This window comes from Ursus arctos, unplaced genomic scaffold (genome assembly GCF_023065955.2).
Source record: "Ursus arctos isolate Adak ecotype North America unplaced genomic scaffold, UrsArc2.0 scaffold_4, whole genome shotgun sequence".
Lineage (NCBI taxonomy): Eukaryota > Metazoa > Chordata > Mammalia > Carnivora > Ursidae > Ursus > Ursus arctos.
In genome coordinates this window covers 37878317-37899452 of record NW_026623056.1, presented here as the reverse complement: position 1 = coordinate 37899452, position 21136 = coordinate 37878317, and the positions used below count along the sequence as shown (strand labels likewise).

At 43.8% G+C, this 21136-nt stretch overlaps 1 protein-coding gene across 50 annotated transcripts in view; it reads right to left on the bottom strand.

The window, feature by feature from the left end:
- The window catches only part of ZBTB20 (zinc finger and BTB domain containing 20), a 780933-nt gene that overhangs the window by 62013 nt on the left and 697784 nt on the right, over positions 1-21136 (bottom strand). For 48 of the 50 annotated variants that reach the window (XM_048215038.2, XM_048215024.2, XM_048215031.2 and 45 more), the window contains 3 exons: positions 9673-9773; positions 1566-1729; positions 1007-1194 (listed from right to left, as the gene is read on the bottom strand). In XM_048215038.2, the coding sequence (XP_048070995.2) occupies positions 1007-1194; positions 1566-1576 (199 nt within the window). In that variant the 5' untranslated portion in view covers positions 1577-1729; positions 9673-9773. Of the gene's footprint in view, positions 1-1006; positions 1195-1565; positions 1730-9671; positions 9774-21136 lie in introns of those variants that run through there. The other 2 variants (XM_057306657.1, XR_008957295.1) reach the window with 2 other exon arrangements.

Genomic DNA, 21136 nt, shown 5'->3' with positions numbered 1-21136 from the left:
CAAAACTATCTCGATCTTATTCTTCCTCCTTCTAAAGAAGAACATGCCAGCTCTTTGCCTGTTACTAGACAGGCATGTATGGAAATCAGTTCAGAATACTTGTTGGGTATCTTCAGACCAAAAGAAATATTCTTTCAGATCGGACCCCAAAATTATTCCATTCCTTTCCATTGTCACCACACATGTTCCTTTCTCTTTGAAGTATTGGGTTACACTTCAAAAAGAGAAAAGCTCCCAAACATGATTTATCAACTTTCCTAAAATAGAATTTGAAGAAGTGACTCCCAGATTAGTGGGAAGACAGCAAAAATAAACAGCAATGGAGTGATTTCAATGGCGACGATCTCATTAAGCTGCCCATTTCCAAATTTAGCCCGTAGGCAGTTTTTTTAATTAAAAAATATTTTTAACCTGAATTCTTATTGGCTACGTGAAGTCTGGGTGGATTCTGAATTCTTGGAAGCCATTCTCTTTTCTTCTGTAAATTTATGCTATCCTTTAACCACTTCAAAATAAATTAAAAACTGGAAGGACGGAAATTCAGCCAAGCCAAATGAGACTCCAAAAACTAATGCAAAGCTGACTTGTATTATGTAATTTCAAAATGGATGTTTCCTGTGTCTAACTCGCTTTTTGAGGTCCATATTTGGTGGTTCAGTTTAGTCATGGTGGAAGTGCTGTTATTCAGATCGTGGGGACAAAAGAATAATTAGAAAACAGTAACCCAACTTTTTTTTTTTTTTTTTTGAGTGAACATTATGAAAGAAAATGTGGTTCATGTAATGAATCAGGCTTTTGAGGCCAAGTGGCTGGACACCTGGTTTCAAAATACACTCTAGCTTTGAAAATATAGACGTTGGCTGAATCAAAATGGAGGCAGTTCCTTTTGACTACTCTACAAGACTAAACGGAAACGGCTTGTTCGAAACGCAAAAAAAGCCAGAACCCAGGGGAGAAGCACGCTCCAAGCGCCGCGAAGACACCATCACCTTACTGGTGTACTCACAATCAGATGACCCGGTGTGAGCGTGAGAGTTTGTCAGTGAATGTGTTGAGTGGATGAGGGCTGGGTCTGGAGACAAAACAGCTTCAAAGTTCAGGCAGGGAAGGCCCGGCTTGGCGCTGGATCCACCCGGCTGAGTAATCTCATTCTCCTCAGATGCCTTCTGGTTTTCAGCTGTCTTGGGTTTCTTCCTGAAAATAAACAAAGGGCCCTTTGAAGGAACTGACTGCATATTTGGGAAAAGGCATTTTTAGAATCTGTTAAAGATAACTTGATTTTTTTTTTCTGAGGGGGGATGGGAGGGAGTCCAGTATGTCCCTTGTTTTAAAACAAGCTGATTCTTGTTTTTTTCCCTCCAGTAATGGCCTAACTGGGAACACATGAAAGCATATGGGCCAAGCAAACAGCACCACATTTGGACTCTGTTGGCTGCATAAAAAGACCCTGTCCCAGAACTTTAGACAGATTGAGCTACGTATGGCTGACATTATCCAAGAAAGCATCCTTTTTTTCCCCCTTAAGAGTTTTAACATGGTCTGGAAAAATACTAGTGGAGGTTTACCGTTCTAGCATTTGTCAGGAAGCTTAGACACAGGACCCGTGGAGTAATGGGAGGAGCACTGGACTGGGAGTCAGGAGACTTGAGCTATGGTACTAGCTGTGCCTCTAACTTGCTGTGTGGCCTTGGGCACCTCACTTCACCTCTCTGGGCTTCAGTTTCCTCATCTGTAAAATAAAGGGCTTGGATTAGAAGGCCTTAAAGGTTCCTTCCAGCTTGAAGTTTCTATTCATGGAACGCATTATGGAACAATCAACTTTCTTGCTGTTATTAGATTTTACTTTAGATTAACACATAATTTCCAATCACAATCTAAATTTGCAGGCTGTATAGATGAGAGGGTAGTGATAGAGGTTTTTGTTAAAGTAGCAAATGAAAAGTGAAAAAATGAGCTTAGCTTCTAGCAGGTAAAGCGGTCAGGTGTCACAAGGAGATCCTCTATTCCAACTCTTTACTCATCCAAAGCTGAAGATTCCCTTTGTTTGTTGATTTAGTACATGACTCTGGAGTATGGGAGTGTGACTGTGTGTTTGCTGGGGGGGGGGGGGGAGGAAGAGATGGGTGAAGGGAACTAGAATGTAATTACTGCCCACTGCTGCTTGGGGTCAGGAACAGGAAGCAAAAGAGCTTGGGTATGGCTCGGCTCTGGCGTCCTTCCCCTCTGGGACGATGAAACTGACATAAACACAGAAATACTTAGCTTACACTGCATGTACCCTAGGTCCCAGCCAAACTGGGTTATTCGTCATACCCTGAACATGCCCTCCAATTTCCTTGGCTTTGTGCCTCTTTCTATCATTATGTGGATGGTGACCAGAGAAATTATTTTATTTTTTAGTGGAAGACTGTGTGTGCAACAGAATTTGTTGTAAGTAGCTTTGTTTCCATGTTTTTCTTGTTTCTATAAGCCTGGCAATGGACTTGTCATACGGAATATTTTGTATTGGAATTTGTTGTACGGGGTAGTTAAATCTGCCCTCGCAGAATATGGTGTTATGATTAGCATGCTGTGTTTCTGGTCCAACAGGTTGTGAAATCAAATCTGCTTTTTCAGAGGGCAGGAGGCAGAGATGGCATGGTAAAGATGAAGAGAGAGGGGAAGCTTGCAGACACATTTTTCAGTATGGAGGAAGCCAATATAAGAGAAGCAACAAATTGCAGTGCTTTACCAACTGTTTGTTGGATGGGTGACTATGGAACCAACCCCCAAGTCTTGAGTGTCTACATGGACCTCCAAGGGCCTGGTTTCTGGTGTTCAGTTTAAGAAAATATCCAAGATCAACGTCTCCAGAGCTCAACTCTTTTTTAACCTTGGAAACTGGTGCCCCCTCTCAGGCCCCTCCCTATTTCCATCACTGTTGTCTGTCACCAGCTTTGTCATCAGGTTGGAAACTGTAGGTGAGCAACACCTTCCCCTGCCTTAAAGCCAATTCACCAAGTCCTGACAATTCTGTTTCCTTCATATTTTTTCACATCCATGTTTCCTTTCCATTTCCACCACTCTCACCTTAACACTTTTATTTAGACTGTTGTTTATTTACTGGCTCCCTATCCTCCTTGACCCCTCTGAGAAAACCAAGTTAGTCCAGCACTGCAACTGATTCTATATATGCCCTAGCTAAGCTCACACGCCCTATATGTTGGCTGCACAGGACTCTCAAAGTTCTTGAAAATTCCCATAACGTCTTGGGGTATCTACATCCTTGGCTCTACATCTTTGTTTGAGTTAGTTCCCTTGCTTTGAATGTCCCTTTTATAACTCTGCTGAAATGATATTTATCCTTCTTACTTATTGAAGGTTGTCTCCATCTTGTAACTGTCTTGACTTACCTCTACCAGATAGAATGTCTCTCTCTGAAATTCAACTCCGTCCCACCTTTTTCTGAAATTCCAGAAAAATTTTTACTTCTCCCTATTTTACTCACTAAATTTTGTTTCAATAATAGTTATTTATGTGGTTATCCCTCCCATGAGACTGTAAACTCTCTGAGAAAAAATGTCTTAGTTATTTTTTAATTCCCTGTGTTCATCCTTTCTTTCCTTCCTTCTTCCCTCCCACCATTCATCTAGTCACATATTCATCTTAAAATACGATGCACCTATGATGCGCTAGCGTAGGGTAGGGAACACAGCAAACCTGGCTGCTCTCCACCCCGAGTTTGTTCTCTAGTGCGCACTGTTAAGCAGAGTAGCTTAGACAAAGCTGTCATTCAATATTTGTTTGTGGATGGAGTGAAGCGGAATTGAAATCAAGGTATATTTTGAGAATAGTCATAGTCTAAATCCCAATTAAGTTTCCCTACTCTTTTTGTTTCATTTTTATTTATTAGAGAGAGAGAGAGAGAGGGAGAGAGAACAGACAGAGAGTGAGAGGGAGAAGCAGACTCCCCACTGAGCAGAGAGCCTGATGTGGGGCTCAGTCCCAGGACCCTGGGATCGCGACCTGAGCTGAAGGCAGACACTTAACTGACTGAGTCATCCAAGCACCTAAGGTTCCCTACTCTTTATGCAGCAGTGAAATCTACCTTGACTGGCTGCTTTTCCTTTGAATCCATGAAGGGCATTTGATAAGAGTAGGACCATTTTGATAAACAAAGCTGGGCTGGTCCTCATGAGTCCTTTAAATATCAGGATGAAATACTAATGGTAGATATCACTTAACAGAAAAACGATTTCTTTCTTTTTAAAAAAAAAAATATTTATTTCTGATGCTTATAGACAAGGCCTCGGCTAGTTTTGGATTTCTGTTTCAGGAAATTGAAAAAGCCCTCTTTCAAACATGAGTACATGACCAAACAACCAACATGACTCTTTTAACACTGCAACAATGGTACTGTTCTTCCCTAGATTTGATCCTGCTTCCTCCCTGGCATCTTACACCACACTCTCCTGTTTGCTGTCTCAAGGATCACCTATGGAGAACACTCGCAGGACAGAGGCATTGGGAGCCACCTCCACAAAATGAAAATATTAAAAATGCGACCTTCCACCTTACTCCCTCATTTGCTTATCCTGATACCACTGGGCTTTTCCCAACTGCACAGATAACAGAGAGCCACTCACTGTCCTTAGAAGCAATTCATTTCCCATCTCACCCTCTCTGATAGTTTTGTTGGACTCCTTTTTCTGGAGCCAAGAAACACTGAAATGTAGCAGCAGTCTGTCTAGACACGCACAGGTGCTGTTATGTTGACGCCGTTTTTGCAGTTCATAGTTTATTAAGGAGGAAAAAGCAAGTCCTGTCGTAATTAATTGAAAATACTTTCTTTGGTTGTGCAAAAAGAATTATATAAACATGGCACATCTGAGGGCAAGTCTGTCCAAGCCTCTGTGGCTATGCATTATTCCCTGGAGCCTTTAGAGGGCAGCAGCACACAGGCTACTCGGGGCAGCACGGCAGAGAGGCAAACTCCCGACCAGACCAGAACCTTCCTCCCGGTCACCATGCCAAAGGTTGGTTTGCCAAGCTCTGGCCGCTCAGCCTCTTTCTTTCTTTTCAGTTCTCATTCTCTCTCTCTCTCTCTGTCTCTGTCTCTCTCTCTTCTCCCTCTCTCTCTCCTCCCTCCCTCCCTCAATGTTAAAATTATACACTCTGATGAAGTCGCCCCTCAACCGGAAAATGAAAGCTCCAATGAAAAAGTTAGACAAGCCAACAACAACAAAGAAAGAAATCGGGAGAAAGGGGAAAGGGGGCTGGTGAGGGGGAAGGATCTAAGAACAAGAAAAGGGCAGATGTTTCGTAAATATATGCAAAGCAAAACTGGGTGTACCCTGAACACTTCCACAGAGAAACAGACCAATCATTGTGCACTTCCTCCCACCACACTGGTGGAGCCCTGCATTCAAAAAAAAAAAAAAAAAAAAGTGTGTCTGCAGGCACCTGCCTTTCAACGGTCAGTTCTGACATTCTCACTGAATATCTCCCAATTGTCCGAAGAGAACAAAAACATTTTCATCTCCCCACTGCAACACTGCAAACACTTCTCTTATGAGAAAAAGGGCTGCTTCAAGAACTGGAAAGGCGTTTTAAGGTGACTGGTGGCTGGTTTTTAACTCTCATTGTGCTGGTCCTGGCAACAAGTTTTGGGCTGAAACATAGCAGTGAGTGAGGTTGTGGCTGATGTTGGCTCTTTCCTTACTAGACATATTGCATGTGGAAAGAAATTTGCATTGAAACATATTGATGAGATGGTAGGTATTAGGCATGTTAAATGCATGGAAATTAACCAGATCGGTGGCATTTGATGTATATATTTCACACTTCTTTGCACATATTGCACACATACAGTGATGGCAAAGCTTTCTGCAACATATGGAAAATAAATATTTTATCTGTGTGAGCTCTTATCAGGCTCCTGGGGCTGTTGAGAGGAGAGTGCTCTCTTCTATCTCCCTCTCCTAATTTTCTCTCTTCGTTGCCCCCCCCGACCCCCCCCCCCCCCGGCTCTCCTGCACATTAACATGCCTTCCACTTATCAGCCTGTTGGATAGAAAAGAATGAGTCAGAACCTCCTTTTGATAAATAATTACTCAGTCGTTGAATCATGACAATTTAGACCCACGATGCCTTCCCCCCTATTTTTTTATTTTTTATTTTTGAATGGTAACCATTTCTTTATTCTCTTTCCCAACACAACATTGAAAAGGCTCAGGAGAGTGTTTGGTGAGAGAGGAAGAGAGCAGAGGTGTAACACCACCTCCAGTGGAACCCAGCTCTACCATCAAGTAGTCTGTGGCTTGGCAGATGACTGTGCATCTCTGGGTCTCAGTGGAAATAATGGGGTAACAACACCTACCTCCTTGGGCTGGTGTGAGAATTCAATGAGATAATTCATGTCAAGTGACTGGCAGAGCAATGACACATGGTCAGTGCTCAATGATGGTAGCTCTGAGAGAGCATCAGTTCCACGGTTTTCATCAGCGATAAGGAGGCACTTCCTCGACCTTAGTAATCTTTTCTAATGTCTAGACTTTGGCAGGGGCAAATGGCGGTCATTGTAGCAAAGGCCGAAAAGCATGTAAGGATAAGCAGTCTCTTCTTCAGCACCTTGATCTTACCATATCACTGTATCACCCTCCTGACACTGTCTTTCTACTCACGTGTTTGTCATTGCTGCTGCTACACCAAGAGCCCCTCTCGAACTTGAGGGTCAAGCAAGCTACACTTGGGCCATCAAAGCCCACGAAACCTGGGCACCATGGCCTGTGCGTCAAAGCCAACGTTGGCACTCACGCTTATCATGTCTCCTTACAATTTATCCTTTTACTACTTGGTCTAATGTTCTCAGATCAATTTAAGATGTTTTCGTAATTAAAACATTTTATTCTCTCAATTTTTTTAACCTTCTTGGCAAGGCCGATTTATAATGTTTTTCAGTGTATTTCTCCCTCGCTGTATCAGTCAGGATCCTGGCAAGAAACAGCTGGCACGCTCAAAGGTTTTAGCTGGAGAGAGTTTAATGTAAGGACTGTGTAGTGAGGTACAGAGGAGGTAGCGGGGTGCTCAAGGGAGGGCGAAGCACCAGGGCTAGCAGCGGTGCAAAGCTGTGAATGTCAGCTTTCAACTGTTAAACCCAAGGGGCAAGGAAGGCGTGGCATTCTCTGAGTCTAGTCAGAAGGGCAGTTGGGGGCGGGGGCTGGACGAATCAACACCCTGCCCTCACTCTCCTTCTAGGCGCACAACCTTCGCTGATGTTCCTTTAGGCCAAATTCAAAGCGGTAGAGAGCCTGGGAGTGCAGTCCAGAGAGGCCGGCCTCCTGGGCCACATAACAGGGCAGAGAAGGGCTCCGGGGTTTTGTGTGCGTGTAGAGGGGAGACTAATCAGTGGACCTCTTCTTTCCCTTCTCTGTTTCTGTCACCCTTCCCTCTCAATTTTACTTTCCGGAAAGAAAGACACAGCAAAATAAAGTGAAGTCAGTTCTCTCAGCGTCCATGTACCCATTTTGTCTATTTGCCATTTATGCAGGAAGAAAGCTGAATGTGGGCTCCGTGAGAGCAGGGATTTTGTGTGTTTTGTTTGCGGCCACATCCCTAGTCCGCAGAACAGTGTACACATAGTAAATTGCCCAGTGAATCTCAGTCGGTCGAGTAAATGCATTCACTTCTGCTGTGCCGGACATGATACGCGTATTATCTATTTAATTAGCACAACAATCCAGGTAAGTAGGCAGGGCTGCTGACTGTGGTTGTGCAAGTGGTGTGGCAGTGGGTAGGTTTCAAAATCTAACAGTTGTCCCCTCCCTACCTGCCCCCAAGCTTTGAGACCTGGTCCAGGGCACTGGCAACCCAGAGGAAGGGCACATTTTTGTAACTAGTGCACATTTTTATAGTTTATTCACCTTATTGGTTTGGTACCTACCAGATGCATAAACTTTATTGTTGTTTCTTCTTTATATATGAGAAAGCTGAGTTTCTGAAAAGCAGAGCCTGCAAAGATTAGAGCCCAATCTGTCCCTGGTAGGACCTGTGAAGCATGAAAGCAGGCACTGGTGTTGGGCACAGGTAAAATGCTTCCTAGGGCAGAAACAGATGCTCACTGGTGGGCCTCCCTGATTTTCAGGAAACTGTAGGTGCTGATTCCTGGGTCTGGATTTGAGTTCTCTGCAGGAAGGTAGGAGTGGTGAAGACACTTTCCTCTTCCAAAGGCTACAGATCCTGGGGACCCTGGCTACACCCTAGCACAACTGTGCTACTTGCCGCAGCATAGTTAACCTGTAATGCAGAGAAACCCAGAAAACCATCCAGACATGGGAATTTCTAAGGCACTCCTTCCACTTCAACTTGAGGAAGAATGAAGGTGTCTATACAAGCAAGTTCCTTGCATGGGTATGGAGAAACTATTTTTGATCTTCCATCATGTCTTTAGTCCCCAGTCCCTTGAATCCAATAGTACTGCAGATCACTCTGGTGGTCCCCATCTCCATGCTGGCCAGGCAAACCTGCCTGTCACCTACACACCCACTGCCACTAATTACAATCCAGGTGACTAAAAGCATTAAAGGGGAACAGCAATGCAAAACAAAACAAAACAAAGACTCCAGCTTTGTCCCTTTGGGTATGATTTATGCCTGAATAGCTAAAGACATAGAAAATACGAATATGAAAATCCTACCCGAAGGCCTAACAGGGATGTTATTCTCCCAGGGTTAGCGTTTTCCAGCAACAGAGATGTCTATAAAACACCATCCCATGACCCGCCTCATACCATATACAGGAAAACTTGAGAATACAACTAGAACGAGGTTTTGTCTTAAAATGTATAATTAAGTTATTTTGCATGCATAGCCTCTAAATAATTTAACTTTCTGGCTTTCTCAGTAAAAAAAAAAAAAAAAAAAAAAAAGGCATCTCTTCATCTGTTACTTCTAGCAATGGTTAATGAATACTTGATATCAATCTTTCATAAGTCTTGTCCTGTAGGCATCATGCCCCTTAGCCCAACCTATCTGTGCACCTTGCCTTGTAAGGACTGTACTTCTCACACATAAATGCCTGATATTGAGGGAACTCAACCACACGCACAGAGCCGTGCATCCAGAGGGCAGGGCTGAGCTGGAAGCAATGGCTGAGAGATGTGGCTGAAGGAGCCCCACGTCCCCAGGGAGGGTCTTGGCCCCCTAGCAAGGGAGCAAGAGCACTGGCTGAGATGCAACTCAGACAACAGGGAGATGCCGAGGAGGACAGCTGGCCCCGGACATGACCGGGTGCATGAAATGACAAGTAGCAGTGAGATTCAACAGAGTGGCACAGCAGGTGACAACGGGCCAAGAGATGGGGGGGGGGGGGGGCTGTGACTACTTCCGGTGAGGGTGCCGATAACCAAGCAGAACAGCACCAGTCCCTGCAAAGTACACCCGGATCCGGCCCCACCATTGTCTGGCAAGGAGGGCACGCTGCTGCTCCGGGCCGGCGCTGCAGGCTGGCAACCGAGGGCCACGATGGGCACCTCAGCACTGAGTCTCGTGACCTCGCTGCGCTCAAGACATGAGGCCGTCTAAAATTGCATCTGCATTTACGACTGTGTGAGGTGGGGGTTGTTGTGTTGTTGTTGTTGTTTTAATTAAACTAAGTGAACTGAGAAGCCTTTCATTGGGGGCTTAATGTACTCACAGTAGTTTCCAAAGAAATGGTGTCACTCTTCAGGTAAATCACTCCAAGGCTTGGGCGCAGTGCAGATGTTCATTGGGGCAGGGGACAGAGAGCGGCTGCATCTAGAGCAGACAAGGAAGAAAGAGAAGGCGTTAAATGACAGGTGATGGTGACGTTGACGGAGACAGAACCGCGGGACTTGGGCGACGGTCCGGTCCTGCACCTTTGCACCAGACAGCGGCCCACCAGGGGACGCCGAGGCAGAAGAGAGGATGTCGCCTGGCTCCATTCTCAGTCTGTGCACCTGAGGGCGGGGGTGGCATGAGATCTTCAACAGCACCCTGTCTGTGCGGACCGAGTGGATTTCGTGGTGGGGAGATGGGAGCCGAGGTGGAGGGTGGGGGTGGGGGGCAGTGTCCCCAACCTTGCCACAGCCAACGCTTCTGCTGATGTTCTTGACTCCACTGTTGTCTCTCCTGCTTTAGCACCTAGTTCTTACCTGCTCTGAAAACACCGCTGACCTGGCCGAGTTCTGCGCTCCCGCTGGGCCTCTGCCTCTCACTACAAAGTCTCCGCCATCTCCTGTGTCCTCTAACAGTGGCTCCCAGCCTTAGGGGCCGCACGGCTGACCGCTGTCTGTCTCCAGCCTCATACCCAGAGGTCCTCACCCAGGCCTTTCCCTTTTGGCCACGCCAAGCCCCGATGACCACGTTATTCCCAAAACTGTCCTCCCTTCTCACTGGGACCCTGCATTATCTGACTTTCCTTCCACCTCAGCTCTCTCTTCTGCCTCCTTTACTGGCTCATCCTCATTCTCCTATTCCCTAAATGTAGATATTCCTCAAGATTCTCTTCTCAGTCTTTGCCTACACCCACCCTGCATGACCTCAACAATTACTTCTCCATAGAGAACACCCACATGGCTATCTTTAGCGCCTCTTTGTCTGCAGAGCTCCAGATCCACATTCTTAAAAACCTCTGGTTATTGGTTCATTCATTCATCAGCTCATTCATTCATTCATTCATTCAGTGTTTGCACTGCATCTATCAGGCACCTGGAAAAGATGCGTAAGACAGGGCCTCTATCTCTGAGAAGCTCACACCTCCATCAAATGCCTCACAGGCACTTCTAATTTAGAAAGTTTAAAACAGAAATCATTGTCTCTCCCTCAAAATATGTTCCCATTTCCTGCCATGGCCCATTTCTCACCATCTTCACCCAGTTATTTGGTCCTACCATGGAGGAGTCATCTTCAATTCCTCCTTTTCCTTTGCTTCTCATATCCAATCAGCTGCCAAGAGACTGGAGGCTGTGCTTCCTCAATCAGTACCTACTTTCTCTCCCAGCACCTACTTATCCCCTTTGTCACCTGTGCCAGGACTTTCGTGAGAGCCTCCCCATGGTTTCCCTTCTTCCAGGGTTCTTTTTACCTTCAGCTCATCCCTCACCTCAATATCACATTAATTTTTCTTAAGTACCATTCTAAATATATCATTTCTTTGCTCTTTGCCTACTGGACTAAATTCAAACTTCTCAGTTTGGCATTCAAAGCCCCTACGATATAGACACAGTCTAATTTCCACTCTTTACAGTCCATTCCACATTGCAGCAAAGTCCCACTCTTTTCCATCCAAATGCCACATCATTTATGAAGCCTCTCCCAAAGGAAAGTGCCCTGGTTGAGTCCTCCAGCACTTTCTGCACTACTCCCTTGGCCTGTTCTATGGACTCTAACGATCATTTGTGTAATCTGGCTCCCCTCTCCATAAGCCCCTAGGAAGCGGAGACAATGTTTACTTTGTGTGCCCTATAGTATGCAATGCCTTGCACAGAGATTTGTGCTTGGCTGATGTCTCCTGAACCAAAGTTAAAAGGAATCAAGATTCTTGCTTAGAGTCATGGAAACTGAGACTGAATTGGAAAGACCTGAAAGCTCATCGCCTCTCATTTTTCAGATGAGATTAAGGGAACTGACTCGCTCAAGGCCACATCCTTGCTCCTGGCCAAGCAGCAATAACTGATAGAAAAGGTCACAGATCTTTAAATATCCATCAGTGCTTGCTTGACACCAACAGACCCAGCAGACCATCCACGGTGACCAGGCCAAAGAGAATAAGGGGTTCATGGGGTACACAGCCAGCAAGGATACACTGGGGTCAAAAGATAGAGAAATTTGTTTCACTTATTCACTTCAATAAACTGAAATAATAACTATCCTTTTGTAGATAAATAATGTTAAAAAATGAAGGTGGATTTAAAAAACAAGGAGGCAAAAACCTTTCTAACACTGTCAGCAGAAACAATTATGACAATATTGCAAATACCACTGGGGTGATAAACTCAGGGTGAAAACCAGGATGAAGGAATTTCTCATGCTTTAGGAAAGCAGTGGGTTCAGCTGAAGTTCTTGGTGGAAACACGCCACAGCAATTCTATGGTGAAATTCTGACTCTTGGAAGCATAAGCCATTGGTGGTCCTGCTATGATGCGACCCATGTCTGTGCATCTTCTCCACGTAGTTTTGCCTGGGATTGATCCTATAAGTTTGTTTAAATTTTCACTGATTCTTCTTTCACTGTATCACCAATTTACTTGAGGAAATGCATAGACGAGTGCTCCCAAGTCTCTTCCCTTTTCTTCTCTTCTTTACCTCTCATGATAGAGGTGTTCATTGTTAAATCTCCTTTCTATCCTCATCCTCAAACAGAATCCTTTCCTCTCGCCCAGAGATGAAAAGCTCCCCCCCCCCGCAAAAAAAAAAAAACATGTGGGGATAACGGCGTTTACCTAGGTGAGAAAACCAGACTTTTCTAGGGAATCTCAGTAGTGTTTACTTGGCTAGAAAAGCTCAGTTCTTAAATGTTAGCCTACAGTACGACAAGACTTCATCTGCTTTTCCCAGGCGAGTACTTACTTACTGTTACTCACCAGAGGAAAGACTTGGTACTACCAATCAGATTCTTTTTGGCCAGTGTGGAGGAGCCATGCTATGCACTGAGACATCCATTCAATAGCAACACCCCAGTAGCCACATAAACAGCAAATTGGGCTCAAGAACTCTCTATAGTTCTTGCTAAACCATCTTATGGCTGGACAGGTTATCAACACTTCACCAGACACAGCTTCCTTCTCTTTTCTCCCCCTGGCAACTCCATTAAAATGATAAAGGATATCACTGACCGATATGTCTAGTACATTGCAATGAAAAATCACCGGGAAGCATACAAATCCATTGTGTAATTACGGAAGTGTACATTTTAAATATGCCTAACATTTGGTTTAAATTGTGCATTTTATAATTAAATGGAGACATAATCTTTCTGTCCTTTAATCAAACTCCTCCTTCCCAGCCCCACATCCCACTGCTATAATCTTCCTTTCATTTTTTGGCAAACGGTCCCCTCTCCCCTCTCCTTACTTCCCCGCACGCCTCAGCACACACCTAGGGGTCTATTAATCAGAACTACTGCCTAGTGTGTCACGTTTTATTGCTTAAAGGGTGGGTATGCTCTAAAAAAGACTCCGTGAAAATGACTTCATGAGGTTTCATATTTATTCTACTGCAATGACTCCCATATCCAATGTACACAGTTTTTAAGTCAAAAGATAATTCTGAGAGGCTGCTGGGGCTACACATTCTTCCCAGAGTCTGGAAATCCAGCTGTTCTCCCTGCCTCTTACATCATCACTGTAATAAAGAATCTGCTCTTGGAACCCAGCTGGCAACGTTCTTGATGGTGTCAGAGGCAGAGGAGACAGTGGGTCATTTCCATTCCAGTCTGTTTTATTGTTGACGTCTCTGCAGCTCTCTCTTGGAAGCCCTCAGAGAGCAGAGCTGTTATGTAACACACTGCCACACATCACCGCAAGGAATTTTCTGTGGAGGTCTCATTTCAGTGTGGCTCTTTTCATTCTTTGGAAATCACACCAAATCATTCTAAAATGACAGATGGGGCTTTCGTGACGAACGCTTACAAAAAAGGTAATAGTAACAATCATAGCTACCATTTGTTAGATGTCTACATTTTGTCAGGGACTGCATGGGGGAATTTTTACGTGTAAATACATTCTCACTGAATCCTCAGAGCAATGTCAGAGCAAAATTAGCATGCCCATTTTACAGATGAGGAAAAGTGAGATAAAGACAGCTCAAGTATCCATTTTGTGGATAGTGAGGTCAGAATTCAAGGTCAGATCTGAGCCAGATCTCTCTGACTTTAAGTCTGCGGTGGGGGGGTGTTGTTTTTTGTTTGTTTGTTTGTTTGTTTGTTTCTAACTATACAACCACTGTTCCAACACAGCACGACACATTCCTAGTTCCCACTGTGACCTCAGCACAAGAAAGACGCTTATGCTATTCCCATGATGATTCAGACTGGGAGCACAGACCTCAGGTGAAGGAACTCTTTCAGAATCAGGAAGTAGAGCTCCTTTCTAACTCCTTTCTATTTGAAGATAAGAACATCTTTTATCGGTCTTCTCAGACTCTAACGAACAAATGAATCATGCAGGATTTCTGATTCAGCATGTCTGGGATTGAGTCTGTGATTCTGCATTTCTAGAAAGCTCCCAGGTGATACTGATGACACTGGGCTGGGTACCACAGGTCTTATGTCTGACACTCGCCTTCCTACTGTTTTCGAAGGAGCATTTCTGTTGAATAACTTGGCTAACAGCTCACACGGCACGACTGGCTTCTGATTCTGGGCCAGTTTGTCAGGTCATCAGGCATTAGACAGAATTCAAGGAGTTTCTGGCATAGAGCACATTATGGAAAAAAATATGTTCCTAGATCCCCCAGGGCTCTACTAACCCCCACTGGAAATTAAAATGATAATGTCTCTAACATGCAAAGTTCCTATTTTTTACATTATTGTTATTTTTAACAATAATTATCTGGTAATAATTCAAATAACACCTTTCCTCTGAGAGATTCAATGAGCTTTACTAACCTTAATTGTCTAACAGCAATTCCCAGGTGTAGATAAAGCTGTCTCAAAGATCACAGTAAATTTAAAATTGTTCCACTTTCCTCCTTTCTTTGCCCCAAATGTAGTGACGAATTAGTGGCAAAGGTTTACTAATTGGCAAAGACTCACTGTCTCATAATCTGAGGCATTGGAAATTTTGTAAAGGCAGGGTGAGTCTAAGACATAATCAGCAGAGAGGTAGTGGTAGGGCACAAAATATTGGTGAGAGAAAAAAGGAGGGAGAGTTAAGGGGAATAAGAGGATGAAAAGAGAAAGTGATAGAACTAGCTGGATGACCTTGGATGAGACATTTAACCTCTATGTGGCTTAGCTATCCCATCTGTAAGAAAATGTGGATTTTATTATTTTTAAGGGCCCTTAAAACTCTAACAGTCCCCCGAGAAGAAAGACGTGGGAATTAAGTAGCTCATCAACCTGTTAAACCATTACACCGGTAAAGAAATCTATTTGACTTTTAACTTTTTAACTAATTACCTGAAATGAATTCCCAAGTCTACATCACTAACACCACCTCTCTGGAAAGTGGTGAGAAAAACCATTTAATGAAGAAGGCACCAAAGACATCATGGCCAGACAAGCTAATCATCAACCCCATCTTCAGCTTTCCAATGCTATAAGAAATGTTTTACTTTAAAATATTCTAGCTCCTTTAAAAAAATTTAGCTCTTTAATTAACCACTAGTTAATACCCATGTCCAGAAGAAATACCTCTGATGGCTTGAAGACCCCTGGGATGGCCCTGCCAATAGAAGGTCCTGCTGTTTGTCACATTAAATCTATGTTAATTTTCTCCATAGAGACCTCTTGGTTTCTCTTTGACAATTCACAAACCGTTAATAACACTTGCATGTCCCAGGAGACTTAGAGCTATCAGGTACAGTTGATTCTTGTTTTTAAAATAAGAGATCTTTGGCATCAGGTGAGAGATATCTATTTCAATACATACATACATATCATATACACATATGTAGACATACATATACTGATGGTAATAATTTTTCTGGCTTTAATGAATAACTGGTGATGGGAACTCCTTCTCTAAGTCACTTGACACTGGAATCTTCCTGATCACAAAGCCTGCCACAGGTCCTGGTTATAAGGTCATTTTAAACTATGTAATGAGGATTCCAACATGGACACGATTTATGGTACAGCACGTTGTGTTATATCAAAGTTATCTATTCCTTGCTTCTTGCACCGAGTGTGTTTTCTGGACTAGCCATTATTGTTTGTGGCTAAATGGAGAAACAGGTACCAAGAAACATCAAAATGACATTACCCTGGAGAGCACACCGCCACTGTCTCCAAGGTAAACATCATTCTCCTTTTCCTGCTTCTATCACCTCCACAGGACCATTCACTAAATGCTCACTGGGTGGCAGGTATTGTACATGGCACTTGCCATACATTGTTTAACTTTCTTCCTTCCTTCTCTCTCTCTCTCCCTCCCTTCCTTCCTTCCTTCCTTCCTTCCTTCCTTCCTTCCTTCCTTCCTTCCTTCCTTCTTCTTTAAAGATTTTATTTATTTGAGAGAGACAGACAGAGATAGCAACAGAGCGAGAGAATACAAGTGAGGAGGAGAGGGAGAAGCAGGCAGGGAGCAGGGAGCCCAACGCGGGGTTCAATCCCAGGATCCGGGATCGTGACTGGAGCTGAGGGCAGACGCTTCACCAAACGAGCCACCCAGCCGCCCCTGTTTAAGTTTATTTCTTATAAACACCCATTAGGGGGTCGGAATTTTAATCTGATTTTATAGATGAGAAAACTGACATTTAGGAAAGGTAAAAATATTTACCGTAGATCATAAAGCCAGGGGGCAGCAAAGCAAGGCTTTAAGGCCAGGTTTTAAGCACGGTGCTCTATGTCTTAACCTACACCTAGCTTGCGCTCTCCTGCCTGCACCCCACCCCTACTCAGCGAGGTCCTCGCTAGAGGTTTGTGCTAAACTCTCCATCACGGTCCTCTGCTGCCTTCTTGAACCTGTTTTTAACTTTCTCCAAAACCTTCTACATTTGATTTATTTTTTCCTCTCTACGTTGATTGATGCTTCAATATAAAACTCCATTTTCTCCATAGATCTTTACTACTATCCTCTCCAGCTACTTTGTAGCCCTCATCTTCATTCCAATGTACTCTTTCCAAGCTTCACATTTGAGATCAAGTATTCCAGTCACAGCTTGAGAACTCCCCTTCCTCAGTGCCTAAGGAATCCCCTCTTTTCTCCTGGCCCATTAGTTGGCTCCTGCTGGCTTCATTGGATGTCTTTGTCCAGCCTGACCTTACTCCATGATCAACCACTTCAACACTGTTCTCAATAACCCTCCAGATTTCCTTGCTCCCTGACCTTCTGTATACAGGGTCTTTTCTCATGTTCTTCAACCATGAATCCATATCACCACTTAACATTCTCTCCCACTCTCAGTACAAAACCTGACACATGTATGTCATCTGGACCCTCACTTCTGCTTAGGGTTGCTTCTAAATACAAGCCTATGGTAGTTTTTCTTAGTATGTCCTACTTTGTCAAGTAGATATTCATTCTCCATTCTCCAAGTATCCATTCTCTATTCTCTTCTTCAGTTCATGACCTTGCCTCCTACATTGGTAAGACGATCTAGACCACCAAGTGTGGTAAGCTTACTGGCCCTCATCTCCTTGCCCAATATCTCTGAGCTTTCATCATTTTGTTTCCTTGATGTATCTATACCTCTTTCCACATTCTCTTCCTATCTTGGAGGTTACCCTCTTTACTTCTGATCTTTCTCCTTCCCTTGGTTCCATTAATGATATCTTCTCTGTAGTCGATGACATATCCATTCATAATAGTACTAGATTAATCATCACATAGAGTGCTTTGCCCTGCCTTCAACTCCTGCCCTTCAAAATATGGAGTCAAGGCAGCTTGGCTACCAGCAGCACAACATGCGACCCCCCAAACAATGAATTCCATCTTTCCCATAAACTTCTTTTACTGCCACAGCACATAAGAGCACACAGTAACTATCCACCCCAGGCAAGTGCACATTAACCAGATATTAAAGGGCTTTGAGTTTTTCAGATTAGATGTTATCTGAGGTTGGGTCTGAACAGGTTCCCTAAGAGTGAGTTCATAGTGAGGCTAGGACTAGAAATTTTGTCTCTTGATGCCTAGTCAGGGAGTTCTATTATGTGAGAGAAGATAGTACGGCTTTCTTCCTTTAAACTGCAGCAACAAATGATTTTCATGTTTTAGCAAAAGAGGAAATGCATTTAATTAAAGTACAGTCTGGGAAGTATTTTGCTACCTTCCTGGGTAAAAAGTGTTATACAAACAAAAGATTTAGTTAAAAACTATTTATAAATGAGAATGTTTACTTATGTTTACTTTACAATAGGTAGAGACTGTATTATGTAATGTGTGAAAATAGTAGGATAATGGTAAAAATTCTGTACGAGAAAATTCTGTGTTGGTCCTTAGTTAAAATTCCTAAGAATGTATTAGAGTATTTATTAGTAGTAGTAATCAATAAAGGAATATTTTTAAAGCTGGAATTTTTATTGCGGGAGTTAATTGGGTCGGTGAAGCTATATGGCTTTGATATTTTCTGCCATGCTCCTGTTTAGAGTTGTCTTTCTGGACAATTTACACCTTCGAGAGTGAAAATGAATGGTGGGCTGCCTTTTGGGTGTGTGACAGGCCACCGGGTCAAGGCTGCTGTTTTCTGAGAGCCGTGGACAGTTTCTACAGTAAAATATCTTAGTTTCTTCTTTTTGTAGTACAAAAAGGTGTTTACTTTAATGTTCTGGGTCCAGTCTGAGATCTCTGCATCTCTCCCCAGGATGTCACCTGTGGCAGAGACAGGGGGATACTATTGGCCGTGCATTACATTGATTTTGACACATGAAAGGTTATGCGGTATTTTCATACTTTCATGGACACTCTCTGAAAATGAGCTCCCCCCATCATGAGTCACATAGATGGGAAGATTAAAGTGGGGGAGAAAGATTTAAGTGGCCCCGACAATGAGCAGTAAAGCTTACTCTGAAACCTAGGTTTTCAGAAGAAAATCCCCCCCCCTTTTTCCGCTAAAAATACCATGGCTGCCAAAGAGATCTGTGGCAAATCTGAGGAGCAGAGAACTAGGTGCAGAATCAGAAGATCTTGCCTCGTCTTCTGGATCTGATAAGAACTAGCCAGCCGTGTGACCATGGTCAAGTCAATTTTTCTGAACCTTATAAAATCAAGAGCAAGGAATCAATGAATGGCGTAATTACCTTCCAGCTGTAAAACCTCTCACCTGTAAAACAGTATTGATTAAAAATGTGTGCTCTGCCTATCTTATAAAGTTGTGAGGCTAAAGTAAGCTGAGCATGTGGAAGTACTTTGCATTCTGTGAAGTACTGAATCATTGTAGTCTCAAAGAATGAGTACTGGAAGAATTAGGAATGGGTCCCCTGGGTGTGTGGGAGCTGACAGCCTGGTCCATTTCCATTCAGGTTTTGGGAGAAGCTGTCATAAATCAGTCAAATGCCACTCTGTCCCCTCCTCTCCCAGCCCGCTGCAGAGCGTCACTCGAGCAAAGTTACTTGAGTGGGTGAGCCAAACCTCCAAGTTCCAGAGGTTTCTGAGCCAGTGCAGATGACAATCCCTGTTCCTCCAGGTGTATCTGAAACACTGGGGAGACCCTGGGGACAGTATGTCCAGGGAGCTGGGGAGGAAGTTCAGACAGCTCTGCTCCCAAGGCCCGGTTTTCTCTTGCATGCCTCTCCAGCCCACATGATTTTACCTGGCAGCCCCAGGAGACAGGAAAGACCCAGAATGAGCAGGCGCCTCCTCTCCTGATAACCTAAGTGCTGCTCTGATTGAAAGGCAGAGGGTATCAGCAGAATGGCTGTACCGAGTCGGCATTGATTTCTCCAGCCTTTGTCTGCGTCTGGTTTCTGTCTCGTTCGGAGGTGGTTACTGTTACTACAAGCGGCATGAATCATGTCTCTGTTAAAAAACAGAGCTTCAATTGTCTTACATAACCCCTGGTAACTGAACGTCTAATAATAGCAAACCATTTACAGGTAGGGAGTCTGTCTTCCTCCCAGACACACACACACACACACACACACACACACACACACACACACACTCTACTCCCAGTGCCTCACAGTAAAGTGAGACAGACAGGGACGAGGCAGAGGGAGAAAGGGGACAGCACAATTGATTTTTTTTTTTTAAATACACCGAGTAATCATGCATCACAGGGCTTGATGACTGGTATGTTTAACCGAGCTAGTTTAATAAACTGAAGGAAACAAGCATTCTTCTTCAAAGAATTTGAAATAGCAAGAAGCCCTAAACACACCAGACAGATACCTTCTCTACCACTCTACGACTGTATAAAAGCCCCCAAACCCCAAGATAAAGGCAGGGTCTAAGGGGTAGGAGGTGGGCCAGAAGTCTCACTGGATTGGCTACTAGCTAGCACCAGCTAGGTTTAATTTTCAAAGGACTTTTTCTCGTATCCTTTTTGCTTGACCAGAGAGAGATATTCCAAAGGTTCTTGGCTACAGTCATTGCATAAAATTCCAGAGAGTGAAAAGCAACTGGAAACCCAGCTGCAGCGGCCCACTATGGAGGTGATACAGTGTCAGACACTGTAACCTGAGCCGCTTGCTTTGGAGAGAGAACCCTGCATCTGAAGGCTTGTATTTTTCCCATGAGCATGATCTCTGCCTTGTAAGACACGATGAGGTCTTTTCATACACGATCCCCACTCAGCCACCCGTTAAGGTGATTACCAAAAAGCAAGTAATAGGACAGGCTGAAAAAAATGACTCGAAAATTATAAAGGTGAGTTTTCCTTTAAACCACCCATGTCAGGAAAAAAAAAGATTAGGCTCCAGAGAGCAAGTGAAAAGTGCATGAGGGAAAATCATATAAATTTGCAACATGCATGTCTTCAGTTCCTCACTGCCTCATCATGGCCAACCTAAGAACAATCATCCCAGGCATTATTTTTTGAGTGTGCATTCCCAGGAGCCCCATAACTCTAGATATCACGTAAATTGGACCAAGGGAGGACTTCACAGAAAATTACAGATGGTGGCTACATCCTGCCCCTCACTTGGGCCAGGACTACAGAAGGAAAACTTTCTTCTCTGTTTTGATTGTTTGATAACATGAAGCGGTGGACGAGGCTGGTTCAAACCAAAGAATGTCCTTGGAAACACCACTTTGAAGACCAGGGCCTGGCTCTTCTGCTGCTCATCAGTTGTTTAGCGATATAAAAAAGGCATATGGATATAGTTATAGGTCAAAATGGTGTGTCTTCCCTCCAAATAGGAATTACTCTGCCTATTTTCCTTTTAGAATACTTTCTAAGTTCCATAAGCAAAAGAGTTTTAAATAGAAGAAAGAAGAGAAAGAAGAAAAAAGAAGACAAGAGAGAGGAAGAAGAAGGAAAATTACTAATGGTTTCTTATCCCCACTTGCAAACCGGGCTGCAGGGCATAATGAAACCTG